The 27,806-nt window shown below is 41.3% G+C and overlaps 1 protein-coding gene across 2 annotated transcripts in view; it reads right to left on the bottom strand.

Moving 5' to 3' along the window:
• Window positions 1-27,806, bottom strand: part of HSPBAP1 (HSPB1 associated protein 1) — a 71,046-nt gene that overhangs the window by 17,172 nt on the left and 26,068 nt on the right. For both annotated transcript variants that reach the window (XM_019522584.1, XM_019522585.1), the window contains exons 2-5: window positions 17,713-17,898; window positions 11,850-12,034; window positions 7,265-7,401; window positions 2,409-2,580 (exon numbers count right to left, since the gene is read on the bottom strand). In XM_019522584.1, coding sequence (XP_019378129.1) covers window positions 2,409-2,580; window positions 7,265-7,401; window positions 11,850-12,034; window positions 17,713-17,898 — 680 coding nt within the window. The remainder of the gene's footprint in view (window positions 1-2,408; window positions 2,581-7,264; window positions 7,402-11,849; window positions 12,035-17,712; window positions 17,899-27,806) is intronic.

Raw genomic sequence — 27,806 nt, 5'->3', positions numbered from 1 at the left:
CTAGTCAATAATGTACTTCTAGAGCCTAAAGTGCATTAAACATGGTCTGTTCACATCTTGTGCGGAGACAAAAGGTGCAAATGAAGTGCCCTGTCTAGCTTGCTTGGTGGGGTTTGTTTTAAAGTGCTTTTGGTATGTTTGTGAAAATGAGCAAAACATTGCCAGGAACATTAAGAGACTTCAGAACAAAGAAAGCAGAGCAGCATTACTTTGGGTGAAGAAGTATAGGTTTGGTAGATGCACATGAATCAGCACTCACCCATCTGCTGCCCTGGTCTACAATTACTGTTTTCCCCTGTGGAATTATGTAGTAGACATCTACAGCTAAATTTTCAACAGCAGCCTCTACAAATTCTCTCATTTTACAAATATTAGAACAGAGATCTCTAGCTCCTCAGGTATCCATGCATATCCTGCTAGCTGGCTAAATAGTATCATTGGCATCCCAAATGAATTGTCTGGTGCAATACTTGTTCAATTTTCATGGCTGTATTGAAGCTTTTTAAAAAAATGATGCCGAAGGCCACTAGCCAAGTTTAGATGCAAACCCCTTTGAAAGAAGTGCAGTCTTCATACAGTCTATTTAAGATAGGAGTGTGGTCAGGCCCTTCTTCCAGTGAAAAGGAGTATGGTCACAAATGCTGTAACGAATGTACACTGGGCTGCATTCTGTGCTGGTACGGTATGCTAAACCTTTCAATACAAGTGTTAAAAGAGGCCAATAACAGACACAATGAGCCACCATGGCCAGAAGGTGGCATTAGCCACATTATATTTTTGATATTCAGAACTGCACCCAGCCTACATGCAGTTGCTTTCCTGAATCCCCAACACTACCTTTGTCTTTAGTTTTCAACCATGCACTATTACAATTCCTAATCCAAAACATTTGGGGATGGAGGGAGGATTACTACAAATTGATCACACAGTAAAGCTGACTGCAAATCCTCATGCAATTGTATTAATTCTACCTGAAAGCAAAGATTGAGCATATCTTACGTCCATGTCTTAATAAGAAAGATGCATGCTAAATAATAAACAAATGCTCCTTCCAAGTCCCTCCCTACTCCCTACTTGAACAATAAGAGTCCCAAAACAGCAGCCAGCCACCTTCTAGTAAGAAAGACTTGTATGGTGGCATCCCAAAAGCCTGCTCAGGAATGGCTAAAGGTACATGCATGCGCACACACTCGCTCACTCACACATGCACGCACATACACACACCGCTACATCACTGCCTATGATGCGAGTAAGCTTGGGTATCTGGCCTTTCAAACTGCATCTCCTTTGTGGCAGTGCAGAATGCCTATATCACTGAGCTGGCTCAAGACCTTTATTCTTAACAAGATTAATTTGTAATTGCTTTAAGCCTAATTAAAATTAAGATCATATTAGAGGTTTGTTATCACACAAGATCATTCACACAGAGATTATAAATTGAAATACTAGGGTTTGGTACAAGGGATAATGCTACGCTGCATGAACTTGCAGTTCTGCAGGTATTAAAAATTAGTAATTTAGCACCCAGAAAAGAAGAACATGACACTACCACCTTGAGGAGGGCAAGTGGCCAAACCATTCATCCCATTTTTGGCACAAACCTAGTGTAAAGCACTAATACCCTGTGCCATACAGTAAAATTACTTCGAAAAGCTCTCAAAACTCCATTTGGAAGATCACTTTACAAGGGCGTACACTGCTGAAACAAAAGAACGCAAGTAAATCGAGGTGGGATAGTGCTAAGCAAAGAGATCAGGACCCAATACACCTGAGCTCCATTTCAGTTCTGTCCCTGATTAGTCACTTATGACCTAACTTTCAAAGACTGACTTCTCAGTGCCCCTCTCAGTGAGACAGAGCTAATAATGTTCCTACGCCCTTGCACAGTGCTCTGGAGTCTTGGGAAGACGTGCACGCTATGTGCACGCATCATTATTATAAATACTCTCCCATTAAAGCAACAAGTTGGGCAAATGTTCCATAGTGAAGGTTATTCCTCACCCTCCAAATATAAATGAGTTCTGCTGCTGGCTCTCTGTGCTCATTAATCAAGGACATTTTATGCCACATCCTGGTTTCAGGGTTAGAATACTGTGCTGAAAAGTTTTTAAGCAACTTTTTAAAGCAAGGATCTAGAGATGCCTGCATGAGCTATTAAGAAACCAGGCAGTCTTATGAGCTAATTCTCCAAGTGCATGTAGTTTTTTTTCAAAAGGCTGAGCAAAAAGTGAGCAAAGCAAACTGTATTTCAAAAGGAATTAGCAAAGCAAAGTTTGATATCCAGCAAACTACTCGATGCAGAGGAGATAGCAAGGAGGAAAGAACGCCCCAGCAGTCTTGCTGTTTATGCAATGCAGACTCTTTACTAAAATTTCCAAAGAAATGTAAGGTTTAAATGTGGGTGGTACCTGGCCTGGACTGAGAGTAACCACATGGGGCTTTGCTTTCTTAAACAGAGGAAAGCGTTTCAGATCAGGATTGACAACACTGACTTTGCTGAATACGCTGGATTCCTCATAAGGGATCCTGGTGGGATAAAGGGAACAGGCATCGCTGGGTGGGAAAAGGTGCCATCTTTTCCTGAAAGTAGAGAGAAGATAAAAGTGGGTTCAGTGCAGGCTAGTTACAGTGGGTGACTAAAGGCAATAGTGAGGTTCTCAATAAAACATAAATCTGCTTTGCTGTTTCAGTCTTCTACACAGTCAGAATACTGGCAAGTCTTGCTAAAAATGATTTAAAATATTCTGCAGATGTTTAACTCAAAGATTTGAGGCTTCTAACCAATTATTTTTGCATGGAGGCTATGCAGTTCTTCCATCTGGCTCCTCCTCGTTTTATCAAACTATGTGTAGCATCTACAGGTGGACCTACAGTGTTAGCAAATTCTGATGTTTCTCTTATAAATCCACCAAACCTGTACTGGGATTAGGTTTTCATTAGGTAAATATATTCTTGTTCATTAATGTATGCAAGACCCCTGCTTGCTCTAAGTAGACAGCACAGTACACGTACAATACGGGTAGCAATAGCAGCGCAGTTGGGAGATGTTTTTATTTGCATTTCTTACTTTGGTATGTGAGTCAGGGAAACATAATTCTTATTTAAATCTCTTGATTCAGGACAACCTGGGGCTCATTTGCTATTGTTATCAGCATGAGGATTTGATGGTGTCCCTGTCTTTCCTGTTCTCTTCTTGTAGCACATAATAAATGTGCCTGTAGTTTTTGCAGTAAAGAGCCTAACTTACGGGCTGCTTTGTGGCCGTGGTGTGTAGGAGGGGACATGGTCCCCAGCAGGGGATTAGGCTTGATGACCTGTGTTCCTACAAGTATAATGGATAAAAACATGCCCCCTTGGTAGAGAGCTGATTAGCTGCTAGATCTAAACTATTTTTTTAATTTTCAGTGTAATAGGCTGAGCGAGTGTGTCATAACCCATCTTGTATGTAGTCTACAAAGTGGGTAACAACCTGCTACTGCTACTAGCTAACAAGTCTAACACCTAACACAAGTAATAGAGCGCTATGTTTTGGAGATCAGATGTGCACATTCTGGTAATAAGGGAATGGCTTCGTGTTACCAAGCCATGCAGCACATAAGAGATGTTAACTCCTAAGCACAGGATCTACGCAGCTACTTAGATAATATACACTGCATTGAAAACTGGCTTCTCCAGAACACAAGGTGTCAGGTTTATGTACACTATAAATAAAACTCTTTGCCAGTTGTTTTCTGGGCATATATTTTTCCAAAATGCTGAATGGCTAATATACAAGGCAAAGTAAACAAACATATAAATAACCGTTTTATGAGAAAAATATGTTAAATGATGGGAACAACCAGAGCAGGAATAATTAAAATCACATCCAAAAAGCTAGATTTATGGCATTTAAGACTAGCTATATAATCAACACTGCAGTGACCTATGCATTTACCAATACCTTCTATTAGAAAAGAGGAAGCCCTTTCAATCCAGGTTAGAATGACCTATGCTGCTTTCCTCCTTTGTAGACTCAGGCCGCTTCCTTGCTTATTTTCATGCTACTCAGTTCTTGCTACTTCATCTAGCATTGCTGACTGTCAGTTCTGAGTCACAGAACTGAAAGTGAGGGGCAAAGGGATCTGAGGCAGAAAAACAGGATGGATGAACAGAGTAGGCAGACCTGCAGAGATCAGCGTAGCTGGGGGTGGCATGGCCTGCTGACTTAGGAGAGATAACAGAAGCTACTGGCATCAGAAAATTTGGGGGATAAGCAGTTTACCCAAAAGTCCAACATCCATTATAAGAATAATTTTCGCAGCCACAGGGCCACACAAAGGGACAGGAAAATGGCTTGCTTAGAAAGCCTCGGAGGCTCCAGGCTAAGTTCCATGCAGGGAGCTAGGTTGTAACTGTGCTGGTCTAAGGACATAGGCAGACAAGATTCTTTGGGTAAATCTGATATCGGATTTACCCAAAGGACCTTGTTTACATAGGGAAGAAAGGGTTTAAACCCCTAGTATCACAATAACATTTCAAGGAGCTAGACCAGTAATTCTCAGCCAGAATGCCATAGCTCCCTGGTGTGCCTTGAGGTCCTAAGGTACCAAACAATGCTACCACTCTTAGTCTTGTAAACATGATCAACAAGATAAACCCAGAGATTTCAAACAGAACTCCATAGTTGAATCACAGAATCATAAAAATGAGGGTTGGAAGGGACCTCAGGAGGTCACATCTAGTCCATCCCCCCGATGGTGCCCCAAAGCAGGACTATCCCCAAACAGATCATTCTAGCCAAGGCTTTGTTGAGCCAGGCCTTAAAAACCTCCAGGATCCCACCACTTCTCTAGGTAACTCATGCCAGTGTTTCACCACCCTCCTAGTGAGTCTGTCCTAATATCCAACCTAAACTTCCCTCGCTGCAACATGAGCCTATTGTTCCTTGTTCTGTCATCTGCCCCCACTGAGAACAGTTTAGCTCCATCCTCTTTGTAACCACACTTCAGTTGGGGTCTTCCTGAGTTCTTTGCAACAGAAAAGCTGCACTATGTTTTTTCTGTAGACAAAAGAAAAAGAGTAAAAGCTGAGAGCTGGCATTTTCTGAGGGGTGCTTCAAGTCTACCTGGCATGCCTCAAGTCTAAAAAGGTTAAGAACCACTAAGTTAAACTGATCAGGGCTTGTGGTAGAAATGATATCCTTTGTTAGACCAACAAGATTTTTGCAAAAAAAAATTCTTTAATTGCAAGCTTTTAATTGTAATTAAAAACATTTTTTTTGCAAAAATCTTGTTGATCTAAGAAAAGATATCACCTCTACCACAAGCCCTGATTGCTTTTTCCCCTAGACCAATATGGCTTCAACCTGAATACCTGATGCTAAGTTAAAGTGACATGCTTAGGAGGAAATGCAAGCAGCTAAACAACTGCATTGGAGACGCAAGACAGTTAACATTTGGGTGGTAAAAGCTGGGCTGTGGGTCAACTTGTGTAATGCATTTCCTTTCTCTCTGCTCTGAAGAGGCAAGGGAGTCACAACCCTGGGTGGCTGTGTAGTCTGCCTAAAGAGCTGGACTTCACTTATTCTCAAGAGGCAAAAAACTGTTTCCAGGCCTTGAAAAGGGGCTTAGACTTGTTCAGTCCTAGCAGGGGAGAGTCAGGCAAACAGAACTAGGATCTGTGTTTGACCAGAGTGGGGAGAAGGCAGACACATTTGAGGCACAAAACTGGGCTTCTGCCTGAGGATCATGGTCTAAGCCTGGAAATCAGCAGTGCAGAATGAGCACAGGGACTGCTAGGAGATCACCCCTTGCTAGAGGGGCAAGTGCTTCCCCCCACCCCCTCTGCTCTGCTGCAGCCCCAGTGCCCGGACAGCTTTCCCCAGCGCCAGCAGGGACCCACCCGCCTCAAACACCCATCCCCTCTGCACACCTCTGCCACACACACACACATGCCCCACACAGCCCCCCAAGACAGTCCCAAGCCCTGGGCCTCCAATCCCCACTCCCCATAGACTTGCACGCATCCAGCTGCCAGGGCTGCTCCTACCACCCTTCCTGGCTGCATGCCGGCCATGTACGTACATGTGTGTGGGCACACATGCACATGGTACCCCCTACCTCCAACTGCCCTCCCCTCGCTCCCCCCCAACCCCAAGAAGCTTCTTGTTAGGGCAAGCTGGGAAGTGCTGGGAAAAACTTTGATGCTGAGCAGACCAAAATCCTAGACATTTGTTCATATTCTAAAAATCACCCAGACAGAGATCAGAGGACCCTAAAAGAGAACATGTCCAGGAAAACCCGGATGTATAGTAACCCTAAGTACATTTAGGTCTTTTTTTCCCCACCTGTACTGTCCAGTGGAAAGCCTGAAGCAAGTACATGCAAGCTGCTTCGTTATACAACTTTCATGGAATTATTTTAAAAGAAACTGAACAAATACTTTAGAAAAGAAAGAGAAGAATTGCAGGAACTTTGCAAACAGGTAGGAAGAAAGAGCAACAAAACCAGGCCCCAAATAAGAGTATCAAGCGTCAAGTGTCCACTTTACCTTTCCTCACAGCTGACTGCTTCTGTCCTAACGTTTCTTTTCTAAATTAATTCCAGCAGGCCATTTAGAAGCTTTAGAACACAGAATATCTTAAAGCTCAGTGTAGTCTATTTCCATTTTATTTCTTTAATCCGTTTCAAGCTGTAGACAAACATATCATTTAACGGCTTGAAGGAGAAAGAGGAAGCTGCCATTCAGCTCTTAGGGTATAACAACAGCATCTTCCTGTTTGTGGAGCCACACAAGTTAGCTAAATCGCTGTCACTTTAATTCTGGATGAAACAGGACTGAAGTTGTTGCTACAGATGCATGCAGATGTAGCCGTTACATCCTGACAGCAGTTACATGCAGCTTATATCTGTACCATTTGCGCCTGTCTATATTCCTACCTTTGCAATTCCAATTTGCTCAGCTCAGCCAGAGAGATTATAAAATAAGTGTTTATTTTTAGGTGACTAAAATATGTGTAAATACTAGGTAAACAGAGACATTGTATTATATGCATCTAATCATCAGGTCAACAAAGCAAAGAAGGAAATATGAATTAAGCACTCTCCCTTCAGGCAAAGCTCAGTCCCCAAACCTGTGGTCATAAAGAAAAACCTTCTCTTGGGTCACTGAAGACTTGAGAGAATTAAAATATTCCAAGAGCTAGAAGTGAAAGTATTTAATGGCCGGGGCATGGGGAGAACTCCCCGTGGAGATTCAGCCAACACACACACACATTTCTTGTTACCTTCCTTGTACTTGCAACACCAAATTGCAGCCATAGGAGTCCAAATGACAAGGAGTGTTTGCTCCCACTGAGCCAATCCACAGTGTGCTCTCCCTTCCATTTCTCCCGGGGAAACCAAAGTCAGACCATATTACATCCTGTTGGGAAGGGAGTGCAGAGAAAGTTATTAATGTAAACAACCACATCTGTCTGACACCCCGATTTCCTTTGACTCTTGGGTCCTGTACTTGTAGGGTCTTCCCCCCAACCCCACCCAAAATGACCTTTTTCTCCTTTTGCTGCTTATCTTATTTCACTGTGGGTAGAAACAGATATCACCTTTCCTCACCTTTGTGCTGTGAAGCAAACAGATATCCAAGCCCCTTGTCACACCACAATTGCTCAGAATCTGTAGCCATGCCTTAGGGTGGAAATGCAGGACAAGGGGCAACGCACTATATGGGACAAGGGGCAACATGTGTTGCCCAATAAAGCACATCAGCTGTGGTGGATCTGTTTGAGTTTGGCAACATCTGTTTCTACTCTCTGGGAGTACACGTGCACATTTGTTACGCAGTAACCTAAATTACTGCATAATAACTAAAAATTACTGCATGTGCACACCCATACTGCGCAATAACTGTGGTGACTTACGCTGACTTGGGCATAAATTGGATACCTGCATGATGCAGGTGCCAAATTTACACCAAATGAGTTACTGCACAGTAATGCACGTGTAGATGCCTTACTGTGGAGTAAAACTGTGTGTGTGAACTGACTTGGGACTAACTGTAGTCCCAAGTCAGACCACACACAGCGTTAATGCGATTTAATGCCTGCACATGTAGACGCTGGCCTATTTCCACTTACTGCACAGTAACTTACTTCACAGTAAATAGAATGCAACGTAAATGCATGTGGAAACGTGCCCCCTGTGTAGAGATTCCATAAGTCTGTCCCTGGCCAGTCCTTTTCCTCTAAAGTCTTATCTGTAGGTGGCATCCTCTGTTCTCTTAGTCCATCTATCCCAAAATCTCTCCTCGTGTTTGCTCTATCCTCATATCTCAATGTGAAGAGACCCTCCTGAATGTCCCACTGCCTGCCCTAGTTCTTTTCCAAATTTTGCTTTCTTATCTCAACCTAACAATTCCTGGCTGAAAAGATGGGGAGAGCTGAAATTCTCATATAAGAAAGGAACAATATTTCCATTCAAAATGTCATCCTTCTTTTCAACCAGTTCAGTGATCTGTGGCTTTCTTCCTCTTTTTCTCCCTCAACATCATGTCACTGCTTCCCCCAATGTTATGTAAATTTAACCCTTCCCCTTGCTCTAATCCAGTGGCTAAAGTTTTGGGTCATTTCCACCCTTGAGTTCTGTAAGCTTTCTCTTGCGTGATGAGGCAAACTGCGATCTGCCTCTGCAGTTGTGGAAGGGTCTTTGGCAGCGATCTCAGTGCAGTTCTGCTGTCAAGGGAGAAAGGCCCAGGAGAAAGGCATAACTACAGATGAAGTGGTAGAGGAATCCACCAGTGTAAGGGTCTTCCCATCTACTTTCCTCTAGTGTGAGAGCCAAGGATATGCATTGGACTTCAGAGGCATCTTCAGATTGCTTCTAACTAAATTTGCATAAAGGATTTCCACCCACCCCATGCCCACCTTGGACCCTTCAGACAGTTTCTGGGCAGAGGATTTTGCTATTAGAAAATATTTAATGTAAACTAACCTAAAATAGTGTGACCTAAAGGACAGTGCTTCAGACTGGGACTCAGAACACCTGGGTTCATACCTAGCTCTACCACTATTGAATAGTCTTGGGTAAATCACTTGACCTTTGTACCTCAATCTTTCCATCTTTAAAACGGGGATAACCCTACCTGCCTGCTTTGTAAACCCCCTGGGTTGCTAGAGCTGAAAAACACTATAGCTAGGCATTATTACAACCATGATCATGCCATGACTCAATAGTATGGCACCCTCAAAGCGAATCCAATAGGAGTGAGGTCTTGCTACGGATATTTGATTTCAAAATTACAGATTTCAAAAATATCATTTTGCAGGAGGCAGAAAGCAAAAGGCTAAATGTACACATTTATCAAAAGCAGCAAGAAATCAAAAAAGGAAAAAGTCACTCATGGATTTCAGCAGTCATTACATTTAAAATCCAATACAAGTATTTCAGTGATAAAGTTAAGTGTAATACCACTGCTACACTTTAATCTCACACCTAAATAGTTTTTGTATTTTGTTACAATTTAAGTGGAAAGAAAGCACACATAATCAATATAAGATTTAAAAGAACTTTTTCAAAATGCTGCAGCAGTAGTAAATACTTGAAGCGATTATGGGTAAAATAGTTTTTAACCAATGAACTGAAAAGAAACTGGTAGGATTACTGAAATCTTGGCACAATGGGCTTCTTTTCTACAATAAAAAATCCACAGCATAAAGAAATGCACTTAAAAGGTATTCCAACCATAGCAGATGGCACATTACTTGTGAATTACATTTATTTCGTTTGCTGCTTATAATGAAGTTAATCCATACCCGTATGTCACTCTAAAAGGTCTCATTTCTATTTAAACTTCATGCATATATCTTGCTCCTGATTTATTTCTCAAATTCTGTAATGAAATATCAACTGAACAAAAAATGTAAGATGCTAGATACTGCTCACAGATTAGAATAATGGAATCATTACCTTAACCCACACAACTGTAAATGATAAACAGTGCAATCTAAATTTCAAACAACTTCTGAATGGCCCTATTAATCACTATAAATAACAGTGCAGTTGGCCTTCTTTTCCCCTTCAAGTCACCTTAGGTAAATCGAACTAAAATCTAAATGGGAAAAAGTGGTTAACATCAAATTTACAGGAGAACAGGGAAAAATTTCTCCAGAGAGTTGTTTTGCCTGGTGCAAACGGTGCAGCAGTGCATGGAAGTCCTCGCAAGTTCAGAACTGACTGCAAAAATTCATTCCCGTGCCAGCATAATCAGTGTATGAAATGTAGGTAAGATCCCCAGGCCCCTAATTACATGCTTGTGTGGGTGGAATGCCGGTTGCTTCCTTCACAAGCATTTTCTTATTGACCCAGTAAAACAGTAGGTTAGGTTGATGTGCTGCACATGGATATTTTATATACTCCTAATAATCTTATACCATAGACTAAGGGATTCTGCTGAAGGCAAGTATAGATCAGACTGAGAGGCCCAAAATTAGAAAAAGTCATGCAGAGACTGGGAGAGCTTGAAATGGTGCTGGAACTTCAAATTTAGCATAACCAGCAAGAATTCATTTTGTGAACAAATGCTGGTATTGCTGAGTTAGCACCCCAACTTTTATAACTGTGCTGCCTATGTTATACGAAGTGTTGGCAATGTGTTCAACCTCCTGCAGATCCCTTGGCTGTTATAGTTTTTAAATAGCCACAGTATATTTAAATAGAGGGCTGAAATGAAAAAAGACTACAACATGCAAAGCCACACACCTGGTGACTAACAACAAACCAGTCTGTGCTGTAGACTAGTGGCACTTCTACACATGCTGTGTTGTTTAGGTACGTGTCACAAAACAACACCAAAAATCGCTGTTTCACTAGGTTAGTCATGTATGAATATACACATTGACATCTTTTTATCGTGGTAGATGTTGATTTATTGTGGTTAATTAGACCACCTCCAACTTGTTTTATTTTTAGTGTGGCCAATTGTTCCAGCAGGATTATTTTTATTGTGAAAGTTTTGTGATGTGTAAGTTGAGCAGTTGGAGATGACTGAGGTGGAGAAAGACCAGGGTATCCAAGTTGAACACAGCATCGCCACAAACTCCCAGAGTGCTGCAGCAATGAGAAAGGCAAATGCAATTCCACCACGATATTTTCAGTGGAGATAAGGGAAGAATTGTACACGGCCCAGTCAAGGCCTCATCTGGAATACTGCGTACAATGCCTATCACCCAGGTTCAAGAAAGATGATTTGAAAATGAAACCGGGAAGGGCTACTAGGATGATCAGGGAGACTTACAGCAAGCAACTAGGGGAGTTTGGCTTATTCAGTGCAGAAAACAAAGACCGGTAGGGGATAGGGTAGATGTCTGAAAATACATCGGGGTAAACAGCAGGCATGGAAAAGTGCTTTTCAAGCTAACTGGTGATATTAAAACTGAAAAAAAAATCAATGCAGTTAGGTGGGAAATTGGAACAAGTTTTGTAACCATTAGCAAAATCAGATTCTGGAGCAGCTTTTCAATGGAAATAGAGGGGGCAAAATAATTTATCTGCTTTTAAAGTAGAACTTGATAAATTTGTGACGTCGAAATGAACCCCAGGATACAGGAGGTACCTTTTAGTCTGATGCTCCTAGGTCAAGGGCACCCAGACCTTTAGCTGGATGTTATTTGCAATGAGATTTCTGTTAGAAAAACCTTTACATAGATATCCAATAAAGCTTTAAAGCACGAAAAGGAAGAGGGGAGGGGGGACGTTGCACTGGTTTTGAAAGCTATAATAAATCACTCAATGATTAGCCAAGACATTCAGGAATTTTTTCCTGCTTGTTTTGAGTCAAAAGTAATAATCTAGTAACAGGTAAAGTTAATGGTCTACCTGGAAAACTTCTGTTTTGTCTTCAAATATCTTAGCTATATACTTGTAGTCAGCATAAGCCCAGTATTTGCAGGAATCATAACAACTGAATGGTCCGGAGAAGCAAGATGACAGTCCAGAACTCCAGGCCAAAAACTCTTCAAGTGTAGCCTGCACATAGCTGCACTCGGTTTCAAACTGAGGAGCTAGAACAATACAAGAAAAGAAACCATTACATGCATACTGAATAGATACAATAAAAACAGACATAGGGCTAGGTAGTTTCTCTGTCAACTCAGACCACTGGCTAAATGCAATATGCAATCCACAGCCAATTTAGCTCTGTCGACTCGCACAGCTACACATCTGAAAACTGCTGAAATTGCCAAATGTATGAGTTAGCACAATTAACAGGCTTATTTTACTTCGTTCCTCTTATTAAAAGTAAACTGCTAACACAAATACCCCCCCCACAAACACTCATATACACCCTGTATGTCCCGTATTGGCTCCTTTGGTTTATGGAGGTGGACTCTTCCATTTTTTTTACTTCTCAAAGAGCATAACTGAATCAGCAGAGTTATTCCTAGGAAGCAAATTCTGGAGCAATACCCATGCCCTAAACCCCACCTAAGAGGCAAAGTCTCTATTTTTCAGTAATTGAAAGAAACATCTGGAAATGTACCTTGCCAGACAAAAGATTCATTCAGGTTATACCCCAGAATGAAGAAAGTTTTCTTTCCTCAAGAACAGACAGATAAGAGAGAGATTTTTATATATAGCAATCTTCTGATATCCTACCATGACAAAGTATTTAAAGTATTTCCAGAAATGGAAATCAACTCTCCAAGTTGAATTCATTGAAGTTGACAGACTGGGTTGTTTGAAAATTCAATGGAAAAATGCTCAGTTGTCTAAGTCTGTTTGGGAAATATTTTCAAACTTTGTTCTGAATGTAAAGTATGCCACAAAGACCCGTGCTCTAAACATCCAAAGGATCTTCCTTGTCTCGCATTAAAAGGGGAAAACAGGGCTTATCAAGCCAGATGTAGATAATCTGATAAGAAACTTGGCGTTCCCCAAATCAAGTATTACAGATAATCCAAATAGGCTAATTTAGAGTGAAAATCAACATATACAAACAAAGTCGGAGTATAATGGGTATCCAGTCCCAAACCCGAGGCTTGCTTCAGTACAGCTTTTCTGTGGTTTACTCCCCAACCTTAAGTTTGACAGGACCTCTGCAGTTCATACCCAGGGGTTTTGGGCACTAGCTCTGTGCAAGCGGGGAGACACGGGCATTGTCCTGAACGCTCGGCCTCACACAAGCATAGGCAGAGCACATCCAAGCTACCTGCCCAGCACAGAGGTCCCCTGCACAACTACTCTGCCATGTGCATGCACCTTGTGCAGGAGTATCATGGGAGCCCCATGACACAAACAGTCTTGACTGTGCTCTCTACTACGGGGCAAATTTTATCTGTAGAGTGGGATTTTCAAAAGCACTCAGTGTTGGCTTAACTCTAGTCCCAGGAAGGTCAATGGGAGCAATTACCATGGGCTTCAATAGGACTATAGGTAGGGCGCTATGGAGAAGCCCTGAAAAATTTGCCCTTATCAAAAAAGAATGAAAAATAAAACCAGAGGGTAGGATCGTTAGTGCTATTCTGTTACATTTTCATCATCAGTTCTGTTGACTACACCATAAAACATGCCAATAGAGCAGTCAAGTCTTTACTGCACAGGGGACAAACAATACCAAATTAGTAAAGCTCCTGTCCATGCTACCACTGCTGCCTTGTGCCAGGGTGATTCTGGTAGGTGCTTCAGGGCAAGGTTGGGGAGCCTGCAAAGGGCTGTGGCTGCCATGCTGCTGTCAGCATCCTAGCAGAGAGACCTTCCGTTCCCATTACAGCAAGTCCTGCCAGCTTCAAATAGACTCTATTTACATCCAGGGATGTAAAATGAAAAATTACACACTGTACTATAGCTGTTATTGTTGGGGGAAAAATTACCTTAGACCACATGAATGGCAATGGCAGAGCAGTAATTTAACCTTGTAACACTCACATGAAGCTGCTTGAAAAAAGAATCCTTTCATTTTTCTACAGCAGGAAGGAGCTTGCGGGGCATTCATTCCTTACTGCCTCCATTTCATTATCATGGCAATTCCCATCCAGTCTCCTACATTTGTTCTTATTCCCTTTGGGCAGGTGAACAGCTCTCTTACAAAACTTTATCGCTATCATCCTGTCATTTTCCATTGTAGTAGACTGGGTAGCAGTTCTCTATCTAGCTCCCTATCAACTTCATTAGCTAAGAATGTCAGATAAGCCTCGTATTCAGCAATATATATATAAAATGTGGCTTGGTGCAATATGAGGGCTTTCTCCAAAAATTGTTCTCTGCATGAGAACTGCATGCAAGACATGTGAGACTCCCCCAATAAACTTAAAACCCAGTATCTGATTCTTCCTATGCATTGCAGTCCAATACTGCCTTTCGCTATCCAGTCATTAATGCAATGCACATCATCTCACTAAAAGATGGGCTGATGGAAAAATTAGATAAAAGGTATGAGCACTATTGAAGGCAGCTCAATATCTGAATCATTTTGATGAGAACAAAGAGTGCTCATGACATTGCCTATTTTCCAAGATAAGTTAGGAACCAATATTTTAAAGTGAAGAAATATGCTATTTCTAACTTTCAGCATATTCACTCCGAGCTTTATTTTTTTTTAAATGCCAGGTATGAGCAGTAAGTCCTGTAGACTATTGAAGACACTATCTCCTAGGCTATAAACCTCCTTGGGGTAGGAATCTCTGTTTAATTTATGTCTGGTTCAGCACTGCACACACTCTAGGTGCTTAGCGAATAATAAACAAAATAAAAAAACAATTGTATTTGGACAGCCTAGAAAAATGGAGATGTGCACCGCAACGTGCATGCAAATGCAAGTGTCTGGAATCTGAAAGCAAGAACATAAAATGGGTCTCTGAATACTTAATGATTAAAAGCTGCAGATTTTGTGAAGTGAGATCATTCTTAGATGAAGCCCAACAATTCAAAACTGGGCTACTGGTGTTTTGTACTGACACAGGAGGAGGGTTGATTTGTGGCTTTGATATCTTCCCCCAGAATTAGCTCTGCATTCAGAGATGTGAATAGAAAGGAGGACTCTGGACACAACAGCAGCTCACCTGGCTCATTAAGGATTGATGCTGATAGATTCCAATTCCTGCTTCATCCAGATGGAAAAGGAGAAGTGGGGAAAATGAAATATCCTAAGGCTCCAAGAAGGATGCAAATGAAATGCCTCCATCCTTTTTCTTTTTTTTGTTTGAACACACCCACTCAAACACTCATCCAGGGCTTTTGGACTTAATTATTTAAAAGAATCTGATAAAGAACAACCACTCAGCATTAAACCATAATTAAATAAGAGTAGTCCTTCATGGAGACTGCCCTGATAGGGATGCCTTTATTTTAAAACTGAATGAGCTTCAACTTACAGGTCATCCACAGACTACAGCTATGGCAACAGACAATGCGAGGTGGTTGCCTGGGCAGGCAGGTCCCAGGTCATGTAGAGCCTTATAGAGTAAAACCATCAGCTTGAACTCTTTCCATAAAGCCATAAGGAGACAGAGCATTTAAATGATGGCATCATGAGCTGACAAATACAATGGTCTTATTTGGCACCAATTTATGAATGGATTTAATGTGCAGTCCCAGGCACAGCACATAGCAATAATCTAATCTTCAGACAACGAAGTAACATTAATAAGACCTGAATCCAAAATAACTGGTTGCAACCTCTAGCCAGGCTGAGATGGGAAAAGCCCTCATTGTCATTGCTATGCTGACCACTACTATCATCATTCAACAACACCCATATATGGTAGTCCAGTGACCACTGGCAGAGAAACACACTGAGATAAGCAAATATAATCTTTGCTGTACTTTCTAGTTTCTTTGACCTTATACTACTGCCATCACCCCAGTTCAATAAGCCATCCTGGATTTGGATAAAGAGCAATTGGAAAGAAATGGCTTCAGAGCACACCACGAAACAAAAAAACCTTAAGTATGCAAGAGAAAGGGAAACCTTCTTAATTTCTAGCAACGGCATACAAAATTTAGTCTATTATTTTAGAATTGCAAGTGTTTCAGTTGACATTCTTACAATGTAAGATATTTGATGGCAGCAAAGATCCTCATTTACCGACAGGATAACCCCTGGAGGGCTCTGCCCACATACTGGAAGACATTTCTAACTTACATCAGCATATAATGGCGTGTTCTTGGAGGAAAAAACCAAATGCCTGGGGACTGGATTTCTCCAGGGATCAGTGATGAGTGGCAAGATAGATATAGACTTTAACATCCACATACAAAGATATTGCCTGGTTTGAATCTATCCAATATCCCTGGTGACTGCAGGCTGCTGACAGGTGATACCTGTCATCAAATAAGTCAGTAGTGTCAGTCTAACATTTACCCTCCCAACACACTGGCTACTTCAGCTGCACCCATGCACAGGTGAATGTCTGCTGTATCAAGTAAGTAGGGCTGGAGCTAGACTACAGAAGCTAGACTGTAATGCACTTACAATCTATTTTCTGGGCTGCAGCTGGGGCACGGTAGACACTGGGCTTGTGGCAGAGCCAAAACTTGATATCCCCAGGGAGTAGGGGTCTGTGATCTCAGGACAGGAGGTTTTTAGTTTTTTGCCATAGGCCCCCAAACTGAGTGCCACTGCTGCAGAGATTAGCAACAGCTTCATTAGCTATGAAGCTATAGGTGACGATGGATTTATTTATATACTAGCCAACTGCCCGTCAGGAATGATGGGGGGGTGGGGATGGGCGTGGATGGAGTGCCGCTGCCTACCACCCCACGCTGCTGCCACCTCCCAAGAGCAAGGCGGGGAGGGAAGTTTGCCCCGCTGTCCCCTCCATCCCCCTCGGCCAGCACCCCGTGCTGCTGCTGCTTCCAAGGAGCAGGGCCAGGGGGATTGGACGCTCTCCTGCTCTGTCCCCTCTGACCCCACCGTCATGGCGGCACTCTGCTACCGCCACCTCCTGTCCGAAACGCTCTTGGAGCACTCTGATTGGTTGTTTCAGTCAGCATTATGATTGGCTGCTGAGACAACCAATCAGAGTGTGAATAAAGCATTACGAACAGACAGACTAAGGCTTTAATAATATTAGAATATTTGGAAAAGATAGAAACAAACCTTCTCCACTGAAGGGAAAAAGTTCCCATATCTCTGAAAGATTCAGGAGGCTAACAGGTGAAATTTACACTCCTGGAGGTCAAACACTCTTACTAATGCCGTGCATTTCTACAGCACCTTTCAGTAGAGACTCTCCAAGTGCCTTAACACCAATTAGCAAAGCCACACAAAAGCCCTGTATCGCAGGCAAGGATGATTTCCATTTTATAAATGAAAGAACTGATATAGGCTGCTAATGGTCTGATATTCAATAGCGCTCAGCCCCACAACTTCTGCAGACTGGGGAGATGCAGGTGTTCAGCACATCTGAACCTTTAAATCATCTAAATGACTTATCTGTGGCCACCCAGAAACTCTGCGACAAAGCCAGGAAAGGAGCCTAGGATTTACAATTCTCAAAAGTCAGTTTTATCCAGCAGACTTAGTGCTTCCAAATGTGAAAAAGGAAGGTGGGTGGGGGGAAGACGAGGGGAGACAGCACCGGCTCATGAGCTAAAACACACTTCCAATTTCATTCCTCATCCACAGCCTTTGTTATAAGCAATGCACTGTGCAAAGCACATTTGATACAAACATTGCCAGGGCTTAAGGAGGCCATTAACTAGTACTTCAGAGCACAAGATAATACCATCCAAATCCTACCCGCGTCCATTTTCTTCATTCCCAGTCTAAACTGTATTGTCTTTCCATCCAACATCTCAGAGAGGTATTTTGGATTCCAGCGCAGTGCTGGCCAATCAAAAGCCATGTTGCAGAAGACTGCAGGCTGTTGTAGAGACATCACGATTGCCTTGGCTTTCTCTGGAGTAAAAGGTTTGACATCTTCACCTATGGAAAGAAACAAACAGCTGTATGATTCACAATACAGGAACTGTTATCCATCATCTCCTCAAGTCCGGAAAACATAAATTACTAATATCTCCCTTGCTTTCCGGTTGATTTTTCCACTGCGCTTACAATATTTGTTCACATCAAATTTCTACTGAAAGTCCAGAGAGGTTAGTCTGTATATTAAATTTAAGTTTTAACATGCACATCGACCCCTAGAATACAAAAAATTTAGCATGTATTTATGATCTTGGATTCACTCATGCAGAATATGGTTTAAACCGTGTCTAATAATTAAGAGCTTTTTGATTAATGACCAGAAATTAGAATACAAAAAATAAGACAGTCTTTGGGTTCCTCCCAAGTACAAAGCATTGCCAGAGAGGGCAGAAACAGTGCTAAATGCATCCGATTTTAACCAGGAAATGAAACGTTCTTTGCAGTGTGAACACAACGGCAGAGATCTCAAAAGAGACGTTTTTAAAATTCTCTATACCCACAGGTTTTTAGAAAGACAAAACCTGTACCAATCCAAGGACTATGCTAATCCCAGATTTCAATTTAGCCCTTAGTTGTTTAGAGATTTATATGCCCCAGTGAAACTGTCAAGCTGAAATGTTGGCAACCTTGAATAAACTCAGCAGTTTTACAACAACTTCCCTTTAGGGACACATTGAGAGGGAAAACCTGTTTTTAAAAAAAAAGGTGTAACAGCTCCATAGAGCTGGAGCAGTGGACTACATCTCTAGATCATAAAAAATATCAATTCATTATTCTAACCTCTATTAAAGTTAACTCATCCAGAATTTGTACCCGCATAATGCCGAAGATTTAAAATGACTAATAAATCTGTTTTGTTCCCTGTGCCCCAGACCAGTTCCTTAACTGTTTGGGGGCCGAATCATGAATCAGCCACACTGGCATGAGTCAGTAAAGGATGATATACCCCTCCATATTCCCCTGTGCTAGTTTCACCCATCACAATGAAGTGTAGGAAGAGAGGTGAGATCTGTAGATCCTATTAGGTCCAGATATGTGGGTGGGCAAGACTTGGTTCTACACACTTTCTTTACATATGCAGCAACATAGAAGTGCCAGAGTGCCAGGAGCAGTACACAACACTAGATTTAGACTCGGCTCAGTGTAGAGCAGATGGAGAGGATCTCAAGGCTCATCTAGTCCAATCCCCAGCATAAAGGCAGGCTTTACTGTGCCTAAACCATCCCTGATGGATGCCTATCTAGCCTCTTCTTACAAACCTCCAGTAAAAGAGATTCCCATTATTTTTCCCCAAACAATGAAGTGCTCTGGCATTCATATTTGCATGTTTAACCTGAATCTATCTTCCTGTAGTTTAACTTCACTGCTTTTGTACAACCCTCAGCAGCTAGAGAAAACACCTGCTCACTGTCCTCTTTAGGGCAACCTTTCAAATGTTTGCAGACTTGTGTCACCCCTTGATGAGCTTTGTCTTAAATTAAGAACGTTCCCAGCTCTTCCAGCCTTTCTTGGTACAGCTTGCTCTCCAAACTCCTGATTACCTTCATTCCTCTCCTGCAAAAGTCACCGTCTCCTTATAATGCTGTTCCTGGGTGGCATGATACGCTTTCACTCTTGTTTCCAGGCAATGCTATGATTAAGTCAATGACTACAAAATATTTATTATTTACTACATATTTCTTCTGTGGTAGCACTCGAAGTCTCTAACCAGGGATGGATGGATGGATGGAGGGATGGATGGATGAAGTACTGTACTTGCATGTTAGCACAGTATTTGGCATACTAAGGAAAAAATCCCTTGCCCCAAAGAGTTTGTATCTGGAGCATAAAAACCAAGAGGCAATCTGTAATAGAAAAGCAAGCAGACAAGGGGAACACAAAGTAACACCATAGAAAAAACAGGCCCCACTCAACAATCCTGAGAGCATTCAGAAGTCTTTGGGATGCACCAGGGTTGCAAAGAAAGATGTGAAAGGAGGCAACTCCTATGCAGAAAGTGGGGCTTGAGAGGGGTAGAAATGTGCCTGATGGTCCCTTTGTCAATGGGCAATAAAGGCTTGAAGCAGTGAGGCTATACTACTGTATTTCCCAGGGTCTAAAGAGTACCTTGTCAGAAACATTGGTGCTGAATAATTGACCATAACTGAACCAAAGATAAAACACACATTTTGCACATTTTTCTTGGAGGCAGATAAAATTAACAAAGACCAACAGTCCTGGTCTTTGAGAGACATGAAGGATGTGCAGATCGATAAATGGAAGGGCAGCACAACAAAGACATAATTTCCAGTAAAAGATGGCATCTCCAGGAATGCGCTTATCAGAACTAAAAGCACAGACTGCATGATCTCCTGCATGAACCAAGTGCTAACTTCCAGCCATGAAAATTATGCTGCTGTGGGCAGTCAAGAGCACCACAACGGACTCAATCCTGGAAGGTGCAAAGCACTCTTGCCCAAATTGTAATTACTGGAGGCACTGAAACCAGTGAGACTCCTTATGTGCTTAAATTCCAGTATGCACTGGAGTACTTTGCTTGGTGGAGCCACAGGGCTCAGTGCCTTGCAGGATGAAGCTCTTTATAGATACTCTGTTCCCTCCCACCATTTGCTTCATTTGGAAACTTAAGTTTGTTTGTTTTTTCCCCTTTGACCAAAGCCACAACTCTTTTAGAAGAAGCAACAGCTCCAAGTCAATCAAATGAGCTACAGTATAGAACAAAGTCATCTGTGGATAAGAGGCTTCAAGCTACACAGACGTGGTGTAACATAGGCAAGATCTGATTTCATTAGTCACATGAAGCTGCCATAGGTTCAGATCTGACATGCATAGGAACAATGATCATTAAGGAAAGTTCTTCTGGAGTTTTTCCTACCGTAGTGGTTTAAAATAGCAAAAAAAACTTTATGTTTTGAAAGCATTTAACTGAAGAACCTAATACTCTGTATACTTAGCCTCTTTAGACAGCATTATTTTTGTTTGGAGAGAAACGAGGAGATTAATAAAGGGAAGAACAAAGAGCACATCTTTCTTGCAGCTGATTGCAGGCTTATGTTCAAATGCAAAACCTGCAGTTGGAAATAAAATGTGTATATTTGACAAGCAGAGTGGACACCTGCTCCCATTGAGACCTCACAGAAAGGAACTAAGGCTGGGATGTTCAAAGGAGTTGATGGGCACAAGGTCCAACTCCCATTAAGTCCCTTTGGTTCTCTTGAATATCCTAGTGCAGCAGCTTTATAACAGAGGCCTTCATTCCAGGCCTTCATTTTATAATATTCCAGCCACCTTTTTAAAAGTAGCTGGTATCCCTTAATTTATACTTACTGAACTTCCTTCTGCATGCAGAGCACCACAGAACCAACCCAGAACATGGTGTTGCTGTAAGACAGGGGGCATCAAACACTTGGCCTTCGGCCTTTTACTCTAATACATTTCAAACCAAGGTGTATGGAGGCCTTGCAGGGACCATTGATTTTGCCATGCGTTATACAAGGAAGGAATTTGTGGGTTACCAAGCAGGTTAATAAGCTGTCCATCAAGGAACGGAGGTAGGGCCACAACCAGGCTGCCTGTCTGACACTGCTCATAAGTCGCTGCTCACTGCTCAGTATGTCTGAGAGGACACCAGGTCAAAGACAAAAGGCAAGGCTCAGTCAAATTTTAGACCCTGCTAGAAGGATAAAGACAACTTAATTTTCCCACCCTAAATTGCTCCCTTCTAGTGTGATTTATGGTAATATAGTACAGAGTTAGCTGTTGATGACCTGACAGCTGTGCTGGTCATATTTGTCTTTCAGCTTTTCAAACATATAGTAAAATAAAATTACTCCTAGTTAGGCTAAGTTTATCACCACACAGCTGTTCTTTTGCCTGTTCTGCCATGAAGAAATCAGTAAGCCTAAAAAGCTTCAGTTTTAAAGGGGGGTGTGTGTGTGTGTGTGTGTGTGTGTATAATAATTATGTATATATGTGTGCGTGGGTGTATTATATATATATAGTGTGTGGGTGTGCGTGTATATATATATATATATAGTATGTGTGTATATTCTGCGTGTATAATAAGTATGTATATATAAGTGTGTGGGTATATTTTTAATAGATATATATAGTGTGTGTATACATAATAAGTGTGTATACACACACACACACGTGTATATATATGTGTGTGTGTCTTTTATATATATGTAAAATACACCCACCCACACTTATATATACATACTTATTATATACACACTATATATATATATATATACACACACACCTCCCCTTAAAACTGAAGTGTGTATATGTGTGTGTGTGTGTGTGTGTGTGTGTGTGTGTGTGTGTATGTATAAAAATAAAATATACCCACCCACACCCATATGTATATATATATCTATAAATATCTAGATATATCTATAGATATATATAGAGATATAGGTATATATACACCCCTGCAAACAAACTGGGGCAGTTTTCTTTCTTGAGGTATTTCTGAGAAGTGTATTCTAATGTCAGGTGAAGGTCAGGTGTGGAGATGCACCATAAAGGCTGTGGTAGAAAGGCTGATGATTTGGTGCATCTTGCTGCCATGATCTATGCACGTGCCCTGGGTTTTCGCGAGAGGTGACTTTTAAAACTCTGGATCAGGGCTGTCCAACTGGCAGCGTGTGGGCTGTGTAGACTTTCTACACTGCAGTGGCTTCAGAACCCAGGGGGCGAATGCCGCTGCTACGCACCCCGACAGCCCCTTGCCTGTCATCAAATTTGGGCCTTCAGGTACTGCTGGAAACTCAAATCAGGAGTAGGGGATAAGGGGGGCCAGTGATCGTGGTGTTTGAACCCTTGGGTTCGGGAGCTGTGCCAGTGCAGAGGCTCTGGCAGCTGCACTGACAAGGCACTGCCCTGCTGACAGTGGTGGGTTAGCAGCCCTGCAGTCCAGATCCAGCTTGTGGAGCTAAATAAGTTGGAGAGCTCGGATCTAGATGAATACGCATGCTTAGGATGCTTACAGCCTGAGCCACAGGGAGGGCCTGTATCCATGCCAAATAAAAACAGACTCTTGACTAAAAAAAGGTTTCCTTTTTCAGGCATTCTGGTTTCAGTCTCCTTTGATGCCATAATTTCATACCTTACACATGACTATTTTGAGGTATTTTCCTTCAAAATCTAAAGCTAAAAATGTAATGAAAGGAACGAGTCATTTTCAAAACAGCCCAGTCTAACGAGGTTCCAATCATTCTTAATTCCAACTTAATACACTACTGTGTTTACAATTTTAAATGCTTTTTTGCATATAACAATACCTGTCTGTAATTGATTAGATAAAATCAATGGCAGAATAATATACTAAATCTGTTGTTCTTTCGGGGTGTAGAATTTAAAAACCATATAGCAATAAAACAAAAAACTCAAATACATTTATTCAAGTAGCGGGGAAAATGGTATTTCATTAGGGGTCTGTGCTAGGAATCCTTACATGTCTTCAGAGTTTTATGCATTCCTTGGTGGAATCAGTATTTCATCAAAATGTCTAGATGATTATGAAGGCAAAGGCATGTGATGAAAGGTAAATATCAAACACTACAACAAAGGGATAATATGAAAACTTAGGTGACCCTCATTAACATCCTTGGCATGGCCAGTATAGATTTTTAAAAGAAAGTTCACGTAGAAGCAGTCAAAGGTAATTGAAAGAGCTATCTGAACATCAAGGCAGTCTATAAAGGAGACAGATTCCAAACGTGGAAAGATAATCTCTTTCTTAACCACAGTTAGAATATCTCCTTTGACAGTGACCTCATCAGCTTATATCGCCTGCATTTCAGTATCCTCTCATTTGAAATTCATGGGCACAATTGCTCCCTTCAAGCATCTGAATATTAGAGGATGTCATCAAGTGAAAGCCCATTAAAAAAAAACCAACCTTTTTCTATGGGGTGGGTTAGGTCCTTGAGTGTGGGGCCAGAGAAAGATTGCTGAATTTTGTTTTAGCTTGGACGGCAGCTCTCACACACTCTGGTTCATGTCTCTTCTGTATTATGGCTTCTCTCAAAGATGTCAACCAGCCATCTATCAGTATGAAAAGAAGAAGCAGAGGAAGGGGTTGAAAATACTTCTGGATCTTATTAAGGACTTCTGTCAGTTCTTGCTCCTCTGCATAGAGGAACCAAAACAGGAGACTTGTTTGGGACCCCAAGATTTTCTAAAGCATGTGAATAAAAATCAATCTAAGGACAACTGCTGGGTTTTGAGAAGAAGTTCTCTCAGGCCAGCCATGTTTTTCAGGGTCTGCTCTAAATTGCCTTGAAAGGGAGAGATTCAATTCAGTGGTGAATTTGGTTACTCTTGCCTACAATGATCAGCTCAGTTTCTTGGCTATAAGAGGTTGAAGAATGCTCTGAACAGCATTATGTGAATACCACCCCACCAGTGAAAGCCCTGCTGCCTTAGCATCATAGGGAAGTAGGGGTGGAAGTGACCTCATGAGGTTATTCAGCGTTTCTCAACCAGTGGGATGCATCCCACTGGTCGCACTCGAAGGTCATGTAGGTGGGACTTCAACTCACTGCATGACTGAAAAACTCAAAGTTGTTTGTGCTTCAAATAGATTAATCAAAGATATCTCGAACAGTGGGGTTTTGTTGTTATCGTGGTGAGACCAGGGTTGTTTGACAAAATGGTTGGTGGGACATAAGGTGCAAAAAGTTGAGAACTGCTGGTAATAAGCAGAAGGTGCAAAAAGTTGAGAACCAAGAATCTAATTTAGATTCTATTCCAGCCACCTACTCAAAGCAAGATTATCTGTGATTAAACCATCCCAGCCAAGCACCTGACTTGCCTTTGGGGGGAGCATCCTCCCCACTCTTTGACTGGTCTCTGGGGGATCCCCTCCCGCTCATCAACCAGTGTGACCAGAATTTTTTTACTTTATGTGGGTCGGACGTAAAGTGCAAAAGGTTGAGAACTGCTACTGTAACCCCAGATCCTTCTCTGCAGTACTGCAGTCTAGCCAATGAATTCCCCATCTGTATTTGTGCATGCAATTATTCCATCCCAAGTGTAGGACTTGGCACTTGTTCTTGCTGAATTGCATCTGATTGATTTTAGTCCATTTCTCCATCTATCCAGGTAATTCTGGATCGTAGCCCTGCCTTCCAGTATCTGCACCTCTCCATCCAGCATGCTGTCACCTGCCTTGATAGTTACCAAACCACCTTTCTCCATTCAATAACCAAGCAGCCCATGAACAGCAAACAAGTAATTCCGTATTTCTTTTTATCAAGGAAGGGCACATGGGTTTGGTCTTGACAAAAGAAAAAAAAAAGGCGGCTGGAGGACAGAACAGTGCTGCAACTTCTTTCCCATTTAGACATTTTATAAGATTTAGTCTAATGTCCACTGCAACAGAATATACACCAAGAATCTTACAGGGACCAGTTGTTCATGAATCTGACCCTTTGATGCTCCCTGTATTCATTTAGCATATCGTCTTGAAGAAACCACCCCTCCCCATGACTTCCCAGGTGAGTTCCTGCAGGGGACAGTAAAGTGTGGTTTTGTGTTTTAATTTTTCCTCTTTCAGTTACATCGACAGCATCTGGACATGGTAGAGAGGCACCAAGGAGAAAAAAAGGATGAATTTCTTCTAACACAAAGGTGCTATACAATTTTGTTATAAGGTGTTACAAGATTTGACAAGTACTGGAGCTCTTAATAAAGGAGAAGGTCTCTTGAGTAGTTCTCTCCATGCCTTACAGTACTTAGGCAATAAAATAGTAGGTTCATTTACAGAATAGTTCATCTGAGGGTTATTCCATTTCTCATGTGAATTCCTGGACAGCTTGACATACATTATGTGGAGATGGCTACCTATCCACACAATTAGAGCGTCATCAACCAGCTGTGAAAAATAATGCCAGTTAACCCATGCATAAAACAAAAGGTAAAACTTCCTTGTATATTCAGATCATATCATACCACTTAATAAATCAGTTCTGTCACATTACAGTTCCACACAAAAAATACCATTTTTGGTCATGTGAAAACAGGACAAAAGAGCAGGTATGAATAGGCAAGATTGCCTTAATTATGTACCACTTCATCTGAATGGTTTCATGCTCCCTAGTGCATGTCAGTTGCTGTAAAAAAAATATAGTAATTTAAAAAAATATATTTTATTAGCCACGTGGCTTTGAACTACATATGAGCACGTCTTTTTCAGAACAGCAGGTAACTTACTTTCAACGCAGTAAAACAAATCACTGCTCTAAATTTTTATTCTTTGCCTCCCAAGAGGCCGAGTTGTACACATGTGCTCGTGTGAGAGAAGTTAAGCAAATGCAGAGCTGCTGGTCATAATCACAACCAACTGCAAGGGCCTTAATCACTGCGAATGACTGTGTAAAGCCCGTTCTTTCAAAAAGAAAAGTTCCTTGCTGCTATTCTTTCTGTCACCAAATTCTATGCTAATTTACACTAAAAAAAGACGATGTTAACATATCGATGAATTGTGCAGAGCACAAGTCAACGCGTAATCTAGCTCTTGATAAGTGAAAAAATAAATAAATAAAATGGCATTTTGTTTCTTCCATATACAATCTTACAACTTAGATATAGTCTGAGGGAGGGAGATGCATGTTCTCTTTGTACAGAGGCGCTATTATTCCAGTCTTCTGCTGCTCAGCAGTACAAAACAATTTGATGCAACACAGTGGGAGTGCTTTCAAATTAATTCTTTGTACCAGCCCCAAGAAGTGACTCTTCCTCACTTACACAAGAAAAGGCAAGTGTGTTCCTCACTGCGATGGTACAAGAAACACAGAAATATATTGAATCCCAGTAGGGACCGTAAAGTATGAAGCTGAGATCTGCCACTGCAACAAACTACATCATCTGACACAGATGTTTTGTATTGTTTAGAGAGGTACTTCATTGGGGTGACATTTCAAAATAATAACTTGTTAATAGAAAAAAAATCCCACCCTTCTCTACATGAAAAGTTTTAATCTAAGAAGTCTGATCCATGTTTCAATACTGGGGGAAGAAAAAGGGTAGTGATGATTTTGACAATTGCTTTCCAGCTATTTTTCTTTGGATTGCCAAGAGAAAAATCCAATCTACATTTCCAATTAATAATTCCTTCTGAATAATTGTGTATGCAGGTCTTGAGGCCAACAGTTTAGCTCAGTGGGGAACCTGAAGAAAAGTGGACTTGATCAAAGTTGTTTAGAAATTACACATACTGCCATTTACAAGTTAAATGTACTGTCATTCATTTAGAATAATTTAGCGAATTAAAAGAATTCATTAGCGAACTATAGTCATTTCTTGCCAACAGACCCTGCTGTTTAAATACGGGGTTTAATTGAGAGGTTTTAGAATGATTTTCTAAAGGAGTGGGAACAAGTCCTACTTAAAAATATTTTTAGAATAAGCTTCAGCAAGCTGTTTTCCTTGTAAATGTGTATTCATTTATGCTGTTTTACACACATACAAAAGTACAGAAAGAGTTAAAAGAAAAAAGCTAGGATGTTGAACACAGGACTCTAGGGGGGACCCTGTTAATCAAAAATTAATGAACCTCCATATTTCTAGAAAATTAAAACTCCTAGCTTTTCAACACCAGAAGTGAAATGATTTGGGCAGGAGGTCACACTGAATTCTTTTCCATGACATTATCTCCACATAAAAATAAATAATAACCAGCAAGTGATTCCTCTGGTCTGCAAACAAAAAGCCCCTCTAATTTATTCTGTTTTATGTCAACCCTGATGCACTATAGTATATATTATACATGCATACATGCACACGTGCGCACACACACACACAGATCTAGCAACTGTACGTGTATGCATGTGTGTGTGTGTGTGTGTGTGCGCGTGTATGTACACACAAATACTGTATACATATTTATATATATATAT

Source organism: Gavialis gangeticus, unplaced genomic scaffold (assembly GCF_001723915.1).
Source record: "Gavialis gangeticus isolate Ggan-Ray unplaced genomic scaffold, GavGan_comp1, whole genome shotgun sequence".
Classification (NCBI taxonomy): Eukaryota; Metazoa; Chordata; order Crocodylia; family Gavialidae; genus Gavialis; species Gavialis gangeticus.
The sequence above is the reverse complement of the archived record's forward strand: the minus strand, read 5'-3'. Positions and strand labels throughout refer to the sequence as shown.